A 19310-nucleotide genomic window follows, 5' to 3' on the forward strand; every position below is an offset into this window, starting at 1 on the left:
CCTGGCCTGAAGGCGGCACTAAACCGCTGAGCCACCGGGGCTGCCCAAGTCTCATGGTTCTAAATGGATTTCTGGTGTAAGGATTTTTCCATGTCACAGCCAAGGACTCAATGGAAGTCAGAACAAGCTAGCTTATATATTCTAATGTTAATCCTTCTCTATGATCTCAGCTCATTGTATCATATATCATATATTAGGAGTCAGCAACTATTCATTGAATGAATACATAAATCAAGGAATGTCCTAAAGAGAAAACAATTGAAAAGGAAAACTCAGTCTGAGAAGAGAAGAGTCCCATGATAAATACTCATTACAATGAAAGCAACTGACAGTTAATGGGGGTCTTTCAGAGTTGTCCAAGGCTAGATGGGAGAGATACCATCATGCATTTCTGAGTCCTATGGAAGAGAGTGATGATCAAATGGGCTTGTAAGCTCCCCGGATTCAGAAGTCACAGGGTCAATGACTAAGCAATGTGGACACGTCCAGTTTACTAAAGAGGCCTGGGTACCCAATGAAGGGCTCTTAGTTTTTGCCAGCTTCCAAGGGTTTGAAGCGAATTTATGGAGATGCATACCATGTAATAGGAGAATAAACATAGAATAAAAGTTAAGACAAAAGAATGAGTAAATTACTCATTCAGAAAAAATAGAGGCCAAAAAGAAAGTTAAAACTTACATATACAAGTGATTATATAATTACGATTAGAAAAAAAGTGAGATAGCCAATACATTAAAATTTGCACAAGATAAAATAGGAATAAAAATTCAATTTGAAAATAAAACAGGATTAGACTTTGAGCTGCTAGATTAAAGAGATACAGTTATCTTGGGCAATATATTTAGTTAGGACACCTGGCAGCAACCATGTTGGGAAACACTTTATGTCACTTTTTTTTTTTTTATAGGAGGAATGAGAGAATCATTTACGTTTGTTTATAGAAACAGATTTTTCTAACATGGAATATTATAGAAACAGATATTTCTAGCAGATTTTTCTAGTATAAAGTAAAATAAGTAACATTGTAGACATTATATCCAACTGCAAGTTGAAGATACAGAGTAGTTCACCTTAGTACTCTATCATAAAAACATAGACCATGATATTAAATCTTAAAACCATGAGCTCAAGGTCACAGGAGAAAGAGAAGGGCAGAGATTACAGAGATCTAGATACTTCATCTTTAAAATGACCAAATTTAATGAAAGATAGGAATTTGGAAGTTTAGATGAATGGATGCAAGCCCATTCCATCTTCAGGCTCAAATATCAGATGCTTTGTGTTACCACTACATTTCCCTGTATAGTTTGCACTGTCTGCTGTTGAGTTCTAAATAAAGTTTATCTACTCTAAGCACAAATACCTTTTTCTCCCTGGTATAACTGCAAAGCTGTATGTTCTTTAATATGGCAGGTGCACTTTGGAAGATGGCTGATAGAAGGGAGTCCTTACGTGGTGCTATTTGACATAGGCTATTCGGCTTGGAACCTGGACAGGTGGAAGGGTGACCTCTGGGAAGCATGCAGTGTCGGCATCCCTTATCATGACCGAGAAGCCAACGATATGCTAATATTTGGATCTTTAACTGCCTGGTTCTTAAAAGAGGTACAGTTTATTGTATAGACATACAATAGAGGAGAAGCATAATTGTGCTCTGTGCCCAGCAATGATTCTGTGATTTTTAGATTAAGCTAAGTAAGATGACGTCATTATGATTGTCCTAATACACTTCAAAAGAATCTGAGGAAATATTCAGCCTTCCTCTAACTAAATACTAGCCTTTGGAACAGGTTAATAATCGTGCTTATTAGCATGTACCACATGTCAGATTTAAATAGAATAAAACAACCCATTATATTGCCTGATACATAGAAAGTAATATATATACAAGCAAAAAACAGTATACATCATGCACTATGCACATGAATTCTAGACTTATGGGAGTAAAAAATAGCTTGAAATATTTGGTGTTGTTTATGCATGGGTACTTGTGCTACTGCAGTGGCTTTTGTATATTTTCATCATTTTCTAAGGGTTGAAGTGATCTCCTTAGTTGTGAAGGATCTGTTAGCAGTGAAATACCCCCCCCCAAAAAAAACAAACCTCCCCAAGTCCGCCCAAGTCCCAAGAGCTTTAGGTACCAATTCTTGTGAAATGAACCAAGCCTGTGCTCTCAAGTTCTCAAAGCATGGCAGAAAGATTTCTTTGCATTTCTTGCATTACCTCAAAATGATTATGCCTAACTTAAAAATCAGATGGTGAGGGAAGAGCATCCTTAGCAAAGTGAGGATATAGTCTAAGGATAAATCACAGAACTATATGTTGGCAGTGTGTCCCCTTGACCACCCTTTCTTGCTGATGAAGCCATATTCAATAGTCACAAAAGGCTGCCTTAAGGTGAAGGGAAAGGTGAAGGGGCAGTAACATTACCTTGTTTTGGTGACAGAATAGGAGAACAGGGTGAGGGTGCTAACAGTCTTGTTTTAGCATTGGTTGGTGGAACCAATTTTTCTTCTGCAAACTGCCTCCCTGAGCCACTACCCCCAGGGCTGAGGCCAGCCTGTGTGTGCATGTGTGCGTGCATGTATATGTTCATGCGTGTGCTTGTATGTGTGTGTGTGTCTGTTCTCATCCTTTCTGCTAAAGGAATCTAGAGAAGAGAGAAGCAAGAAAGTGAAAGCCCCAATGTTCTCTGAAGTAAAGCTATTACAGAAACATAATTTTTTTTATTCAAATGGCAAATAAAGACATTGACAAAAATCTAAGGCACTTGAGCAAGCCTTATTTTTGCTGTCATCTCTCGGCTACCACTGATCTGTGCAACTGTTAATTACTGTAAGGAACTTTTTCAAGAGTAGGTATTTTAAACTACAAAGGTCCAGCCTAAGTCAGTGGTTTTCACAGAGTATTTCCATAGGCCACCACCAGCAGCATTGGCTGCAAACTTAAAAGACATACAAACTCCTGTCCCCAGCCCAGAATTAGATCATCTGGCAATGGGACTCAGATACCTGTGCTTGACCAGCCTTCCAAGTGACACCGATGTCCTCTCAGTGCAAGAACTGCCTTCTTGGGTGAACTCTCCATTTCCCAATTCTCTGCTCAGTCTCTCTGAATGTGCATGTTTTGCATTATCAGTTCTGCTCCCTCATTGAGGAAACAGGCAGTCATAAAGGTAGTGAAATGCAAATATTAAATTTCTGTAAGGGTGAAACAAGGTAACTTTGAGGCAGGGAAACTGATGCCCCGTCTAGTTTTAGAACTAGACTGGGATTAGACCTGGGTCCTCGGCATGTTACTAAAATAGGATTTGCCTCTAAGCAAATCATTAACCTTCTACCCATTTCCATTTTCTTAAAATAGTATATTAAAGTGCTTTTGGCTTCAAAGAACAAAGAATCCAAATAAGACTGACTTAAAACATGAAGTCATTTATTGTTTATTTCAAAAGAAGTTTGTAAGTAGGTAGTGCCCAGTGATTCGGCTGCTCAGTGTTATCTTCAAGGATATTATTGCTATTATCCATTCATCCATTCAACGAATATTTATTGAGTACCTACTGTACATTTGTTCTCTTAGGCCCCTCTGTAGTTACAAAAATAAATCTGATTCATTACCGAAAGGGAGGATTATGCCAAAAAAATATGTGGGCTTTTTGAACATGCAGCTAAATCCTATAAAACTATTCTGCTGGCTAAATCTGCATACTTCTTGCTTAGCTCTCTTTAAATTTTGCAAAAATTTATGGGCACGATAACTTTCCTTATGCTGTGGGCCATGGTCAAGATCAAGCTTTACCAACAACTCTTCTAAATGCTTCTTTTCTGATGTAGGTGACAGATCATGCAGATGGGAAACATGTCATTGCCCAATTCCATGAATGGCAGGCAGGAACTGGGCTGATCCTTTCTCGAGCTCGGAAACTTCCCATTGCTACAATATTTACCACTCATGCAACACTGCTTGGGAGGTATCTCTGTGCAGCAAACATTGATTTCTACAACCATCTTGATAAGGTAAAAAGTCCTCCCTCCTTCCCCCACCCAACCACCTTTCTTTCTGATCCTTGGACCTGAGGGATGAGAAGTATTGATCTTTACATTTCCATCTGCCAACCAGATGGCAGAAATGCCCTTTTAATGAATCAACATTCATGACAAAGCCTCCCTTGAGGTGACAGAGAGTTGATGCAGTTTAATCGTCAGAGTGCAGTAGAGCGTAGTGGTGACAGGCTGGATGTGTATCTACTTTGGAACAGTAAAGCCAAGATCCAAAGAGGCACAGCAGGTGTAAGTGGGTTGGACTCCCGTGTATGAAGCTAAGGAAACACTGTGAGGGTGCTGGATCCACACACAGCTCAGAGTGGCAGCTAGACCCGGTGTTCTAGGCGTACAACTCTGGGTCTTCCTCTCTCTTTCAAGTGAACAGATGGTCAGATTTCTCCTGTAACCCTGTGATGTATAGGTGGAGTTGGTGTGTGGGTTGAGTAAGACAGTTCTTTAAAACAGGGTCCTTGGTGACCAAATAATTGGGTTTCCTTATCTTAAAAGACTGCCCAACTTTATGACCAAGGTCATTCTGTTTTGACGTTTTCTTTTATTTGCTGACAGTTAAGTCAGATTAATAAAATTATACCTTTATATCACCATGTCAGTGATATCAACAAAGCATTTGAATACCAGAAAGTCAGGGTTTTATAGACTTGGTATCTATACTGCCAATCAAATGAACTTAGCATTTTTGGGTTCTGTTTACTGTCAGGAAAATTAGGAATTTGGAAAGTGGATTTCTAAAGATTTCTGTGGTTTAAAAAAGTTCTAAAATTCTATGAAACAGAATATGTGTGTGTGTGTGTTTGTAATACATGAACACTTAGTTAATGGTAATGGAAAGCTTTTCTACTATCCCAGAGATGTTTTGAGTGTAGGAAAGCTCTTTCTGACAAACTTTAACATTTGCAGAGCAAATGTTAAATGTGGTCCTAAAGAGAGCTTTCCTATGAAAAGGTCAGTCTAACCTAAAGGTCAAATTTTAAACATAAGTTGTACATTTAAAATAAAGTCATCAGAAAGTCAAATAAGGGAAATTTCCTGACAGTATATGATAATGATACACTAGTAAGGTCAAGCCACTGATCTATGGTAAGCTCAGCAATCTTGTTTTCTAGAAAAGAATAGACTTTGATTTTTGTGAAAGACAAAATATTGGAGAGGCGTATCAAATATTTTACTTCAGAACATCTAAGACCATTATATAGTAACAATTAATAAAAACCACTAATAAAATTCATTAGATAATATTAGTTGTTCTAAGTAACAAATGATTATAGTGTGTAGTTACATATTACAATATTATCCCTTGGACAAAAGGTTAGTATTTATACCATTTTATCTTCAAATATGATGTATCTTCCCATTTTAAGGCTCTTCACTGGTTGAAATGTGTGAGCTGAGTCAGTCTCAACCCATCATTCTAGTAAAATATCCTGTCCAGCAGAGTGACTAGGAGATCACAAGTAATTAGGAACTAGATTTGTTTTTTAAAAAATTATTTATTTATTTATTCGTGAGAGACAGAGAGAGAGAAAGGCTGAGACATAGGCAGAGGGAGAAGCAGGCTCCCCACAAGGAGCCTGATGTGGGACTTGATCCCAGACCCCAGAATCACAACCTGAGCCAAAAGCAAATGTTCAACCACTGAGCCACCCAGGTGATTTTGAGTTAAACTCATAATTATTTTTCATAGAAAAGTCCCCCATAATCATTTCCTACAGATCCTCCTCATCCCATTCTCACAGTAGGTTTAGAATTTGGATGTTATATAATAAATTAAATATATAATATATATAATATAATTATGTGTATATTATATATATGCATGAAAACTTTTTAAACATTCAACATAAGAAATGAGTCATAATTTAGTCTTTGATGCAAGTCCCAGAATCAGTTGCAGTAAGCTTTGGTTCAGGCAAGTAAATATGGGGGAGAGATAGGAACAAGAATGAAAGTACCTAACTTGTATAAAAAGAGAAAGAGTAGAATTATTTTACTCAAAAACTAATTGCAACATGAAACATCTTTTATACACACTTTCCTGAATTTAACAAAAAGTAATGAGATACATGAAAATGTAGGAAAGTGAGATTCATTGTCAAAATAACCAGGGCCAGATATGTTATATGTTAGAATTACCGGACAGAGATTTTATAGTTAATTTTTTAAAGATTTTACTTATTCATTTTGAGAGAGAGACAGCATGCACGAAGGAGGGGGGAGGACCAGAGGGAGAGAAAGAGTTCTGGGCTCAATCCTGGAACTCTGCAATCATGACTTGAGCTGAAGGGAGGCACTTGACCAACTGAGCCACCCAAGTGCCCCCCCAGACAGATTTTAACAGACTATCATATGCATGTGGAAAAGTGGACAACATGTATAAACACCTAGAATTGCCGTAAACCACAGGTGTGGCCATGCATACCATAGGCCTGCATGGTAAGGGGACCATGGGACCAAGAAAAGGCACATGCCTGTCTTCATTGAGACCTTTCACAGGTTCACCAGGCCTCTGCTTAAATATTTCCTTGCTTAAATATGTCCTTCCCTTAAATATTTGAATACTTGGTTTACTCATTTAGAAATCCTATTTTCTTATCTCTAAATGTCTAGATGTTAAATGCTGTCCCATATGTGAAATCTTATTACTCTCTACAATAAAACCAATAACAATCATAGTAACAACAGCTAAAGGTATTGAGCACTTTCCATGTGCCAGGCACTTTTCTAAGCATAAAACATTTCATACTTTTTCCAGAGTTATCTTTCCTATGCATAAGCTGTCTTTACCATATGATTAAATGAACCTTTTCGGTCCTTTTCATTGTACATAGGACAAAGGCCAACTTTCTAGCCTTGTCTGTCATCTTCTCTTATACCACTGCTGCAGTCATATCAGATGCTATTTCCTACACATGCTATTTGACTTAATATATGTGTTCTTTAGGGCAGCTAATTTTTCAATCCAAAATAACCTTCCTCAAATTAAACTTTCATGTCCTGGTCCAAATGCCATTTTATTCATCCAATCAACTTGGAGGTACAAAGATTAATAAGTTATGGTCCTTGCCCTTGAAAGTCTTAAATTCTGAAGGTGATACTGACGATATGAACACTTGCATAGTAAGAGATACATTTCTCTATTCTCAGCCAGTGTGAATCAGTCCCACTCTGATCCTATGCTTTCCTCAGGCACTTACTCATTTCTACTTAATTTTAACCTGTTTTCTCACTAATCTATAAGCTCTTTGAAGGCCACAGAAACAATAAATTACTCAACAAATGTTGGTTGAATGAGAGATTTGGTTGAATAAATGAGACCAATCAAATAGAGCTCTTAGGATAATTAACTTCAGCTGATCTATGGATGCCATAGAGAGCCATGTTTCAAACATTTTCACAGAAATATTACAATATTACAGTTAAGATAGAATGCTCTAGGAATTTCTTTGTTGTAATCTCTAGAATCATATAATGAGTATTTTTCAGTATTTTTTTTCAGTCTATTTCAGTATATGGTGCAGTAATCGTTGGGACTGACTTGTTGGTTGAACCGGAGTCTAAAGGATAGAAAAGCAGAAGAGTGCACAAGCTTGGAGTCAGCCTGATTTGGTATCAGTTCAGGGCTCTGCTAAGACACTTAATAGGAATGTGATCTTGGGCAGGTTTCCTAACCTTTACAAGCTTCAATTTTCCCCTGCATAAAATGAAGACAAAATACAAACCACAGTTGGTTTATAAGGATGAAATATGATACATGCTTAGAAGAGAGCCTGATCCAGTGTTGAGCTTCTAACGATCTTTATTAGAGAATGCACCCTGCTAATATAATGTGAGTAACCTTATACACTTTTCTCTCTTAAACACTGGTAGTTTCATCTGCAGCTATGTGAGACATAATGTTCAGCTAAGCAATATGGCAAAAGCCCACAACTGTTGCCAACTATTTAATTAATTGTTTGGTGCTTGGCTTATTGGTTTTTGAAGTTTTTTTTTTTTAATTTAAGTTAAGATACCCAGGATATCTTGTGGATGATTGCACAATCTAACACACCAGCCAATTAAAGTGATAATAATTATCCTTATTTTCAATATAGAGCTTAATGTCACCTTTGTTTCTTTGTTTATTGGAAAAATATGATAAGGACCTTGGGGAAAGAAATTAGCTCAATATTTGTAAGATGTAAGGTAAGTAAATATTAAAATACCAAAAAATTAAGAATTCTATGTAATTATAGCAAAGTAAAACTATTTACTTAAGGGATTAAATAGCAGTTTAGAAGCTATTTAAGAAGTTTAGAAGTGAAGTGAATAATACTTTTTAAAGCATGCATAACTGTGCATTTAGTAATAGGTTTAATAAAAAGTTATTACTTTTTTGTGGTTATAAAACTTTACACAGAATTGAGGAAAAACAATATGTATAATATATGATTTTGTTTCACTTGTGTAGAAGGATCAGTATAGTTGGTCCTTGAACAACACAGGTTTGAACTGTGCGGGTCCATTTATATATGGATCCTTTCAATAAATATATTATAGTACTGTAAATGTGTTGTCTCTTCCTTATGATTTACTTAACTAACATTTTCTGTTCTCCAGCTTACTTTACTGTAAAAATACAGTATGTAATGCACATAACATACAAAATATGTGTTAATCAACTGTTTTTTATCATTGGTAAGGCTTCCTGTAAACTAGGCTATTAGTAGTTAAGTGCTGGGTGAAGTCAAAAGTGAAATGGGGATTTCTAACTACACCAGGGGTCCATGCCCCTAACCCTCATGTTTGTCAAGGATTGATTGTATGAGCAAATGTATATCAAATGTATATGTGTTTTTGCTTTTTTCTTCCTTTTCTTTTCTTTTCCTTTCCTTTTTTCTTTTCTTTTTTTTTCCTTTCTTTTTCTCTTCTCTCTCTTTCTCTCTCTCTCTCTCTTTTTTTTTTTAACAGTTTAACATAGACAAAGAGGCTGGGGAAAGGCAGATTTACCACCGGTATTGCATGGAGCGGGCCTCTGTCCATTGTGCTCATGTATTCACCACAGTATCTGAAATAACTGCAATAGAAGCAGAACATATGCTAAAGAGGAAGCCTGGTAATTATTATCTCTGAATTCGTCACCCACCTTTCAGTCCTAAATGACATTGGAGTCTAAAACTTTTGTTTGAAACAAAAAAGTATAAACTAATAGAGGAAAAATGACATTCACTGCTACCACCCAAATCTTTGCACATATTTTAATTCTCAATGTCAGCTCTGTTGCAAAACCAATACTGAGCTATATCCAGAACATAGTAGTGTTCCGTCTGTGCTTGTTGAATAAATGGGTTATGCTAGAAATGGGCTTATGCTCTAGGGTTGTCACAGTGACCTGCTGTGTGTAAAGCAAGTTAACTTTTCTATTTTAAGGAAACAAAATTACAAAAAAATATCAAAAATTTGTGTGAGAATATTCCAGCCCTACATCTTGTGACATTGCATCATTGATTCTATTTAGTAGAAACTTATTGTTTTACTTCCCCTGTGACCTTGAAAGCTTTTCTGAGAGCTATCCCCAGACCTACCAGAGGTTACAATGCTGAAAGGCATGTTCCTAGAACATGATTCTATCACTTGGTCACAGCTGATTGGTCTAGAGGTAGATACCCAGCCTAAAGATTGATTCTGATTCTGGACAATCAGAATGCTCCCACAGGAGGGAGTCTAAACAGATGGGTCAGTATGTATGCACACTTGTAGAATAAAAATGTCAGCTCTGAAACTTTTGGCAGTGTCCATTTTTCTTTTATGTTCCATGGGATGCAAAAAGGCTAAATTAGGGGTGCCTGGGGGCTCAGTTGGTTAAGCCAAAGAATTTTGATTTCAGCTCAGGGTTGTGAGATGGAGCCTGGATAGGACTCCACGCTCAGCTGGGAATCTGCTTGAGAGTTTCTTTCTCTCCCTCTTTGCCTGTCCCTCCCTCATTCGTGCATATATATGCACATTCTCCTTCTCTCTCTCTCTCTCTCTCTAACTAAAGTCTTAAATTTTTTGGTTTTATTTTATTTTATAGATTTATTTATTTATTTTAGAAAGTGAGAGTACGGGGCGAGGGGCAGAGGGAGAGTGAGAGTCTCAAGCAGGCTCCACATTCAGCACAGAGCCGGATGCTAAGCTGGATCATATGACCCTGAGATCATGACCTGAGCCAAAATCAAGAATCAGATGCTTAACTGACTAAGCCAACCAGGTGCCCCCAAGTAGCCTTGGTTTTAAAACCTATCTCTGTTACTTTGTAGTTTCTTGTTCTTGTGCAAATAGCTTAAATTCTCTATAGATCAGTTCTTCACTTGTAAAATTGGGATAGCAAAATAACTTACTTCATATAGATTTATAAAAATTAAATTAATATTTATCAATTACACTAGCATCTAGCACAAACTAAGCACTATATAATGTTTCAGAAAGAGAAATACATTATAAGAGGGGATTGTTTACTATCCTGATAAGACTATAGGAATTATTCACATGAGGGCTTTCACTAGAAACCTTGACAACCTAAAATTGACTCTGCTGTGGAGTATAGAATTTGTCCAATTACTTAGTAAAAAAGCAGAAGAATGGCAGTTTGTTCTTGTTTTTAAGAAAACTGACCAAGAAGCCTGGGTTGATTTTGTTGAATCATTTCAAAAGATAGCTTGTTAACTGTAAAATATCCTTCAAAACAATGGCATATTTATAATTTTAGCTCAAATCTCCTTTGCAAAAATGCCCATTGCCATGTGTTACGGGTTTTTTTTTTATATAGCTTCTTTTTAAATTTTAATTTGTTTCTGCTGCTACTAAATGCAGCAGCCCATGTATTCAAGTCACTAGGTAGTTCCCATCTTGTACTCTGAAGAGTCTCTATCTTTCTTGTCACAAACTAATAATTATTCTTGAAAACCAAACATGTCCTCCTACTTGAGTAAGCTCTTCTGGGAATTAGAAAGAAAGACATGACTTTCCAATTTTCCAAGTGAACAGAACATTTCCCACACTTTTGGTCAAAATAAGATGCTAAGAAGTAGTTTAGTGTACAGCATGGTTAAAGACACAACATGTGGAGGGAGACTACATGGATTCTACTTCTGACACTTGTGTTCTTGGACGGATACCTTAACAACTCTGTGCCTATGGAAATGCAGATAAGAAAACCTACTCCATTGGTTCTTGCAAGGATTAAATGAGTTACACTGTAAAGTGTTTAGAGTATTAAGAGCAATAATAAGACATCAATAAACGAAAACTATAATAATCATTATTAGTGCTTTTTTTTTCTTTCTTTTTATTTTTTTTTAATTTTTTTATTATTAGTGCTTTTAATTAGATGTTTCATTGTGCTAGTTAATGTTATTTTTGTCACTCACTCCTAATTTCCTATTTCAATAATTTATTGTGCTGTTTTATGAATTTTTGGTTCTATGATAGAAACTAGAAGTGTTAAGAGACATCTAATTTTATGTATCTAAACAAACTATTTTTCTACAATGATACCCTCTCTCAAAAGATTTTTGCCATGATATTATTTTTGCTTTTCCAGATGTAGTTACTCCAAATGGCTTGAGTGTTAAGAAATTTTCGGCAGTACATGAGTTTCAAAATCTACATGCCATGTACAAGGCCAGGATCCAAGATTTTGTTCGAGGTCATTTCTACGGGTATGCTTTTCTTTATTTAAAAAAGAAATAGTGTGTGTTTTGGGGACCTATGGCATAGAGAAAACAAGACTGTTATAGTAAATGTTTGTCTTTCCCAGCTCTCTTTGAACTTTAACAGAATTCATTTGTACATTTTGTTGCTGTTGCCTTATTTCATTTGAAACTGTTTTGTTTTGTTTTAGTCATCTGGACTTTGATCTTGAAAAGACTTTGTTCCTTTTCATTGCTGGGAGATATGAGTTTTCAAACAAAGGTGCTGACATCTTCCTAGAAGCATTATCCAGGCTTAATTTTCTGCTGAGGGTAAGAATGCTCTAGTAATGCCACATGATACTTTTATAGGAGGACTTTCTTTTGTGGGAAGTAAAGAACTTTCTGGCTTCTTAAGAACTTTCCAAGAGATATGTGGTTGTGAACACTTACAATGTCAACCTTATTTTAAAAATGGCTCTAGTCTTTCAATTTACAGGTTGGGATCACCACGTTGTTCATTTGTTTATCTGCCTATGTTATCAGGTATTTTAAAAAGAGAACCACAAGATTATTGTGATATATTTTAATATGACATTACGACATTCCTTCCCCTGTCCCAAGAGTTAACCAGTTGAAAGATAAATATGAAAAAGTCAAGCAAATGGAGAACAAAATTTGATGTCTTTAAAACTGATAAAGACTTTAATGGAAGATGTGGCTTGGTATATGGCACCAATAGGCTTCCGGATATTGGACCTTACTATTAGACCTAGCTATCTCACCATATTGCTGTCCTCCTTCAACCAAAGAAGGCCTTCAGAGGAACCTGTGCCATCTAGCTGGCAACCAAACAATTTCTCTCCGTACATCAGGGCAGTCATACACAAACTATTCCTCTCCCTACTCATCAGCCATACCCCCTCCCTAAGATTAAGAGCCTTCAACTATGAGACCAGGAGATATCCCACCACATGGAAACAAGGAGGGGAAAGGAGGTTCCTACTTTCATGCAGATTCAGTTTTTGCTCAGGAAGGTGGGACTTAATATAGCTTCCCAATTAAGCCAGCAGTAAAACCTGTGCCAATAGAAGCAGCTATACAAAATGGTACCATGTAATAGCTAGTGATTAAAATTATTGACTTATATTCTAATCCTATCATGTAGATATAGAATAAATAACAATAAGCTACGGGAGACCAGTGTAGAATTTCAATCTTACTGAGATACCAAGACAATTTAAACTTTCCTGAGCTCATACTCTTCTCCAGTTAATATTTTTCCTTGGACATAAATTTATTTTTGCCTTAGAGCAGATATCGCACCAAGTATACTAAAAGATTCACTGATACCACTTACTAAGGAAATAATACATTAATAAAAATCAAACTCTAAAATAGGACTGAAGACCACATAGATTATTCTAGAATAGGCTACAATAATCTTAGTCCATTATTTCCTGGTATGTATCTATTCAACAAGCTTTATAGATGGACTCAAAGTTATGTCAAACATATATCATGTTTAGGGACATGATTAATCAATTTATCTATACATTTATTAAATAGTCACTTTATTTTTAAATATGAAAAAAAGCCAATTGCGATTCTAGACATCAAAGATAATTACAATACTTGGAGAAAGTATTCTCTTTCATATAGTACATTTATTCTTTCATAGCACATTGACTTCTCTTGAAGAGTTTCCTATTCTATGACTTCCATAGATTTTTTAAAATAGAATGTAATTAATAGACTCTTGAAGGGGCCACAGAGTATGTGGTGCCCACACTTTGGAGATAGTCATTTCCAGACTACATTCATATGAACATTCATATGTTCATTCATATGTTCACGGTTTTAAGTAAGTTTATGCTTCCATTCTCACGACTGGATATATCATTTCCTTCTGAGACATACTAGGGAAGAGGGGAAAGCAAACAGAGTATAGAATCAAAAAACACCAGTTTTAATCCCAACTTTACCAATAATCTGTTGTAGGAACTTAGACAATTGATACCCTCATGCCTCTCTTTCAGTTAGTAAGATGAAAAGAGAGCCATCTATTGTGCACAGTTATTGTGAGGATGGGGTTAAGTTATGCATTTAAAGCATCCAGCACAGTGCCTGCCACACCAGAAGTGCTGAGTACATTTTCCTTTGCTTGTTCCTGGACTTTAAGACTAAAAAACCAAAATGTAGCATTATGATAAGACATGTAACAGGAAAGTTTAAATACTCTTTTTGTGCAAATCAAAGTGAATAAAAACTAGAAAAAAATAGAATGAAACAAAGCCAAACTCCCATTAATTTTCCAATATGAAATTTTAAAGACAGCTCAGATTGATGTGACTTTTTTAACCACAGAAAAGCACTATGATATCACTAGCCATTGTTATATATTTTAGCTGCTTAATGAAAATATTTTATGTCTGAATTTTCAAATTGTTAACCAGCAGTTCTCGACTGAAAGCCAGATTTAAATTTCTGAGTAAGCTTCAGGAAGGTGGGTTTAATGTCTCTAAATCATAAATAAGTATTCCTTTTATTTAAAGATGATTTAAAACACTATATACTTTTTAAAGTTTAAAGTCTATCTGTTGACGTTTTCTTTTATCTTTGGTAGTTGACTTGTTATGTTTCCTAATCCCTCATTAGATGCATAAAAGTGACGTCACGGTAGTGGTATTTTTCATTATGCCTGCCAAGACAAATAATTTCAACGTGGAAACACTGAAAGGCCAGGCAGTGCGGAAACAGCTATGGTAATCTCATGTTTTGTGAATGTTCTCAAGCAATAAGTGTAAAGAGATTTTTTTGACATGCATAATTTCTGATATATCTCCTTGAACTGTTTTATTCCTTATGATGATTATAGCACAAGGAGTGCTGGACAGCCTTACAATGATTATAGCACAAGACACTTAAGTGTCTGCCTTCAGCTCAGCTCATGATCCTGGGGTTCTGGGATTGACATCCTGCTTAGCAGATGGTCTGCTTCTCCCTCTCCCTCTGATCTACTCCCCGTTCCTGCTCTCTCTCTCTCTTTCACAAACGAATAAGTAAAAAAAAAAAAATAAGTAAAGATTATTATAGCGCAAATGATACTTGTTTCTCTTCTTATAGGCTACTATGTTAGATTATGTAGTGCCTATCAAACTGTGTTACTATAAAAACTTTGGAATGAGCCACCATGGACGGATAAAGCCTCTGCAGCAATCTTTAACGATGGGTTGAATTTTTAAAAATTTTATTGTGAAAAAAAAATTTTTAATGTGAAAATTTTAATGTGAAATTCACATTAAAATGTTTTAATGTGAATTCCACAATAAGGAGATTTGTATAATGACTCCCTACATGCCCATAGCCCAGATTCTACAATTATCAATGAATTACCCATCTTGTTACACCTATACTTCCATCCACTCCCCCGCCCTGCTGTCCACACTTGCCCTAATTTCATCAAGTCAAAAAATGTCAAGCTCTGTGGGCTGCTCAGGGTGTTCTGGTGCCTCAGCTCTGGAGATTTTAACTCAAGCTAAACTGGCAACTAGGAAACACAGTAGAGGAGGTTCTACAAAAGAGGTCTGTAATTTCAAAGAATATAACGACAAAACATCAGCATGGCCACTGGCAAACAAAGATTTTGAATTGGGACCCTATTTAAATTAAAAATCTTTCAATTCATACAGGGACATTGCACATTCTGTAAAGGAAAAATTTGGAAAGAAACTCTATGATGCATTGTTAAGGTAGGTGCTGAGAGTACTTAACACTTCAAATATTATAGGGTTCCCCTATTCAAATTTAACAACTTAAATGCTATAATGTATTTCTTTTAATCCAGATGTAAAGGAATGAGTAGCCTTTGAATATGTATTATATCACGTGAACAGATCTTGTTTTATCCTTCATCTGACAAATTCTTAAGATAGGTTGTACAAATGAGAACATATTCACATGTGCAAATAGGTTCTAATTCAATGGAACTCTCATTAAGGGTTAATATATTAATGCGAAACTGAGGAAGATTTCATGAGTTTTTTAAGTCAAAATATATGTTGACTTTATATATTAAATACACTTACTTATATATTAAATTAAAATATTTAGTAACATTAAATAATGTTAATTAACCTATATTACTTAATGAATAATAAACATTTAAATATGTAATAAAATAAATGAAATATAGATGTATAGAATCTAATCAAATCTAACTAAAATGTATTACAAAGTAATGATTATATATAAAATATATAGATTATGTTATAATATGAAGAGAAAGCTCTGTTGTCCTGACTGACGATGGCAGGCATGCATCATTTCCTTTTACCAGTTATGTCACTTAAAGATCTTTATGTCACATAAAGAAAGATAGTTATGTCCACTTTAGAACATAGTACTCAAGGGTAGGCAAAATATAGTGAGATTCTCCTTCTGATGGTTAACGCTAATACTTTAAAAATGAATTTTAATTTTCTTTGATGCTATTGAAATTGCTTTTTTTATCAAACTTCTTCATGTTTTAGGAATTTGTCTATGAGCTTCATCAGGAAATCATGTTTGCTTTATAATTATTTTTAAAGTGTTCAGAACGCTGTCTGACACATACGTGGCATTAAATTAGTGCCAGTTATTTTTATTTTATGATGAACATTGTTTTCCCCACAGAGGAGAAATTCCTGACATGAACAATATTCTGGATCGAGATGATGTAACAATTATGAAAAGAGCCATCTTTTCAACTCAGGTAACAAAGAGTGCCCATCCCTTCCAAGGTTGTTCAAATCTATTTAGATCAATATTTTAATTTACTGGAATGAGCCAGCTTGGAAAATGTATAAACCTGAGAACTAGAGAAGTCATTCTTATGCATTCACCTAAATGATAACTTTGCTTTATTTTCTTTTATGAGTGCTTCTCAGGGCTTCTTTAAAAAATGTCATGGAACTTATCTTGTATCCACTTAAAAAATTTCTATTTTTAGAAAGAAACCAATATATCTTTTTGAAAAACTGTGTATATTGCAATGGCAACAAAATTGTCCCTAAAATTTTCAAAAAGCATGGCATTTTGAGTCATGATAGAGAAAAGGTGAATATCTCTCGGTTGAGCGGACATTGCAAAAATGCAAGATAGGCATGTGCCGACATCTTGTCATAACAGTGAGGCAGCAGGTGCCGTCAGAGGATAGCCTTGCTAGAAGGATCCAGGAGAGGAGTTCATCTTAAGATTTCAGGACACATTCATTCCAAACAAGTCCTAAAAGTAGTCAAGAAGTGTAGGCCTTTCTTATAGTGGCTGCAGGTGAGAAACAAAAGTATCATGTGTTCACAATATCTGAAGAAAGTTCTTCAACCTATTATCCTTCTCTGGAACCCACGCAAAACTTAGTCATCATCATTAGTGTCATCCCACAGGATGGAAGGCATAAAGACTGGTTGACATGTTGCCAATGACCTATTGTTGACATTAGTCACACTTATTAATTCTTTTCACCATTGACATTTTCTTTCCTCTATGACTTCAGCGACAGTCTTTGCCTCCAGTGACCACTCACAACATGATTGATGACTCCACTGATCCCATCCTCAGCACCATTAGACGGATTGGACTTTTCAACAGCCGCTCAGACAGAGTCAAGGTAGAACTAATTGTTTACAGAGGGCACTTCAGAAGGATATAGAATATACTTCTTCAGAGCTTATTAGAAGCTTCCTAGGTTTGTTTTGACACCTATCAAATGATATTTCCAAAAAAAAAATAATTCTGTTTCCTGTCTTGGGTAATTAAAGTATAATGATTGTTTTAGTATCATTCTCAACATTGTACAATATTGCCGGTAAAAATAGGGAAATTGCCTAATTTTTAATGATATGAATATATTCTAAGAATTACTTTAATTAGTGAATCTCTGAGATGAATATGAATTTTCTTCTTTTTTCCTGATAAAGTTCAACTTTAAGGGAATACTATGAGAAGCCTCCAGTTTCAGAGAATGTGGCTAATGATATTTTTATAGAATTTTCTACAGGCCAATTCATTGTTTGGATGCTTGAGTTTGTAAATGATTAAGCACAGTGTGAATTGTGTGAATAAGACCTGGTTTCTGCCACTGTGGAGCTTAGCCTCTGTGATGTGTCCTGAGGGTGTACTGGGTTCCAGGCACAGTGCTAGGTGTGGGACATAAAAGGGACATGTGAACAGACAGTTGCTTATCTCTACTCCATTCCATTCACCAGTATTCCAGATCACATTGTCATAAGAGTTTACCAATCTTTTCAAAGGTCCCACTTTTTCTTCTTTCTTTCACCTTTAGCAGTTGACCTGAGAATTCAATGAGTTATAAACCTTCAGTGACCCTCAAATAAAGATTTTGGCCTATTCTTACTTCTTTTCACTTAGGTTCTGAGGATTGCTCTGGGATCTCATTCCCTCTGACATTCTTGGGAAACTTACCTTTTTAACCCTCCCTTATACAGCAGGTTTACTAGCTCCTTCCCTTGCTGTCTACAAATATTTCTTAAATTTTCTCTCATTAAAAAGCAAACAAACTTTGCCTTAACCTGGTCTTCTCTTGATTTTTAAAAATGTTTTGGTATTTTCTATTCTTCTCTGCAAAATTTCTTGGAACAATAGTCTACTTGTAAATTCATCCCTCACCTTTCATTCACTCCTTGATATAGCTGTGAATGCATGTGGTAGAGGGAGACAAGTTATGGACCTCCTGTTACAGGAAGGTGAGAGATGATAAGGGGCCCTTACAAAGGCCATGTCAGAAGTGTTGGAGAGGATGGAATAATGGGAGAGGTGGTTACATATAGAAAAGATCAAACTTAGTGACCAATGCTCATTGGGAGGAGAAAAAGAGGGAGAAGGCAAGGATCATAGCCTCCTGGCTTCTGTATTTAGTCAACACTTTCTAAAAACTAAGGAATGATTTTATCAGAAGTTGGCTTGAGGACTGCATCATGAATTGACTTTAGTGTTTGTAGATTGAGTTTGAGTTATGTGTGAGCTACTCAAGTTGAGATGTTTCATAGGTACTTAGAAAATATAGGGCAGGGATCCCTGGGTGGCTCAGCGGTTTAGCTCCTGCCTTCAGCCCAGGGCATGATCTTGGAGTCCCAGGATTGAGTCCCACGTCGGGCATGGAGCCTGCTTCTCCCTCTGCCTGTGTCTCTGCCTCTTCTGTCTCTCATGAATAAATAAATAAAATATTAAAAAAAAAAAAAGAAAACATAGAGCAATCATGAAGGGAGCTATATCAGTGCAGGGGCAACAGGGGATACCTGCCATGCTGGAAGACCAGGCTGAATGAGCAGAGAAAAGTGTTGACCCAAGAAAACCTCAAGATTGAAGAGGAGATTAGAGGAGGAAAAGTCGAGAAAAAAAAGAGCAAGAATTAGAAGAGAAAAATATCTCAGAAATCAAGGCAGGAGAAATTTTCATGGTAGTAGATAGTAGCAGCTCATAGTTCAGAATTAAATGATACAAGCTGTGTACAAGATGTCCCATGCAATGCTATCCCATCCATTTAAAATATATTCTCCACACACGCATGCATGTGTACATAGACACACATATATGTGTGTATATT

The 19310-nt window shown here is 36.0% G+C and overlaps 1 protein-coding gene across 2 annotated transcripts in view; it reads left to right on the top strand.

The window, feature by feature from the left end:
* Positions 1 to 19310, top strand: part of GYS2 (glycogen synthase 2) — a 60689-nt gene that overhangs the window by 19959 nt on the left and 21420 nt on the right. For both annotated transcript variants that reach the window (XM_049102233.1, XM_025455318.3), the window contains exons 3-11: positions 1414 to 1605; positions 3834 to 4016; positions 9009 to 9153; positions 11620 to 11737; positions 11920 to 12040; positions 14366 to 14472; positions 15400 to 15459; positions 16382 to 16460; positions 17241 to 17354. In XM_049102233.1, coding sequence (XP_048958190.1) covers positions 1414 to 1605; positions 3834 to 4016; positions 9009 to 9153; positions 11620 to 11737; positions 11920 to 12040; positions 14366 to 14472; positions 15400 to 15459; positions 16382 to 16460; positions 17241 to 17354 — 1119 coding nt within the window. The remainder of the gene's footprint in view (positions 1 to 1413; positions 1606 to 3833; positions 4017 to 9008; positions 9154 to 11619; positions 11738 to 11919; positions 12041 to 14365; positions 14473 to 15399; positions 15460 to 16381; positions 16461 to 17240; positions 17355 to 19310) is intronic.

This window comes from Canis lupus, chromosome 27 (assembly GCF_003254725.2).
Source record: "Canis lupus dingo isolate Sandy chromosome 27, ASM325472v2, whole genome shotgun sequence".
NCBI lineage: Eukaryota > Metazoa > Chordata > Mammalia > Carnivora > Canidae > Canis > Canis lupus.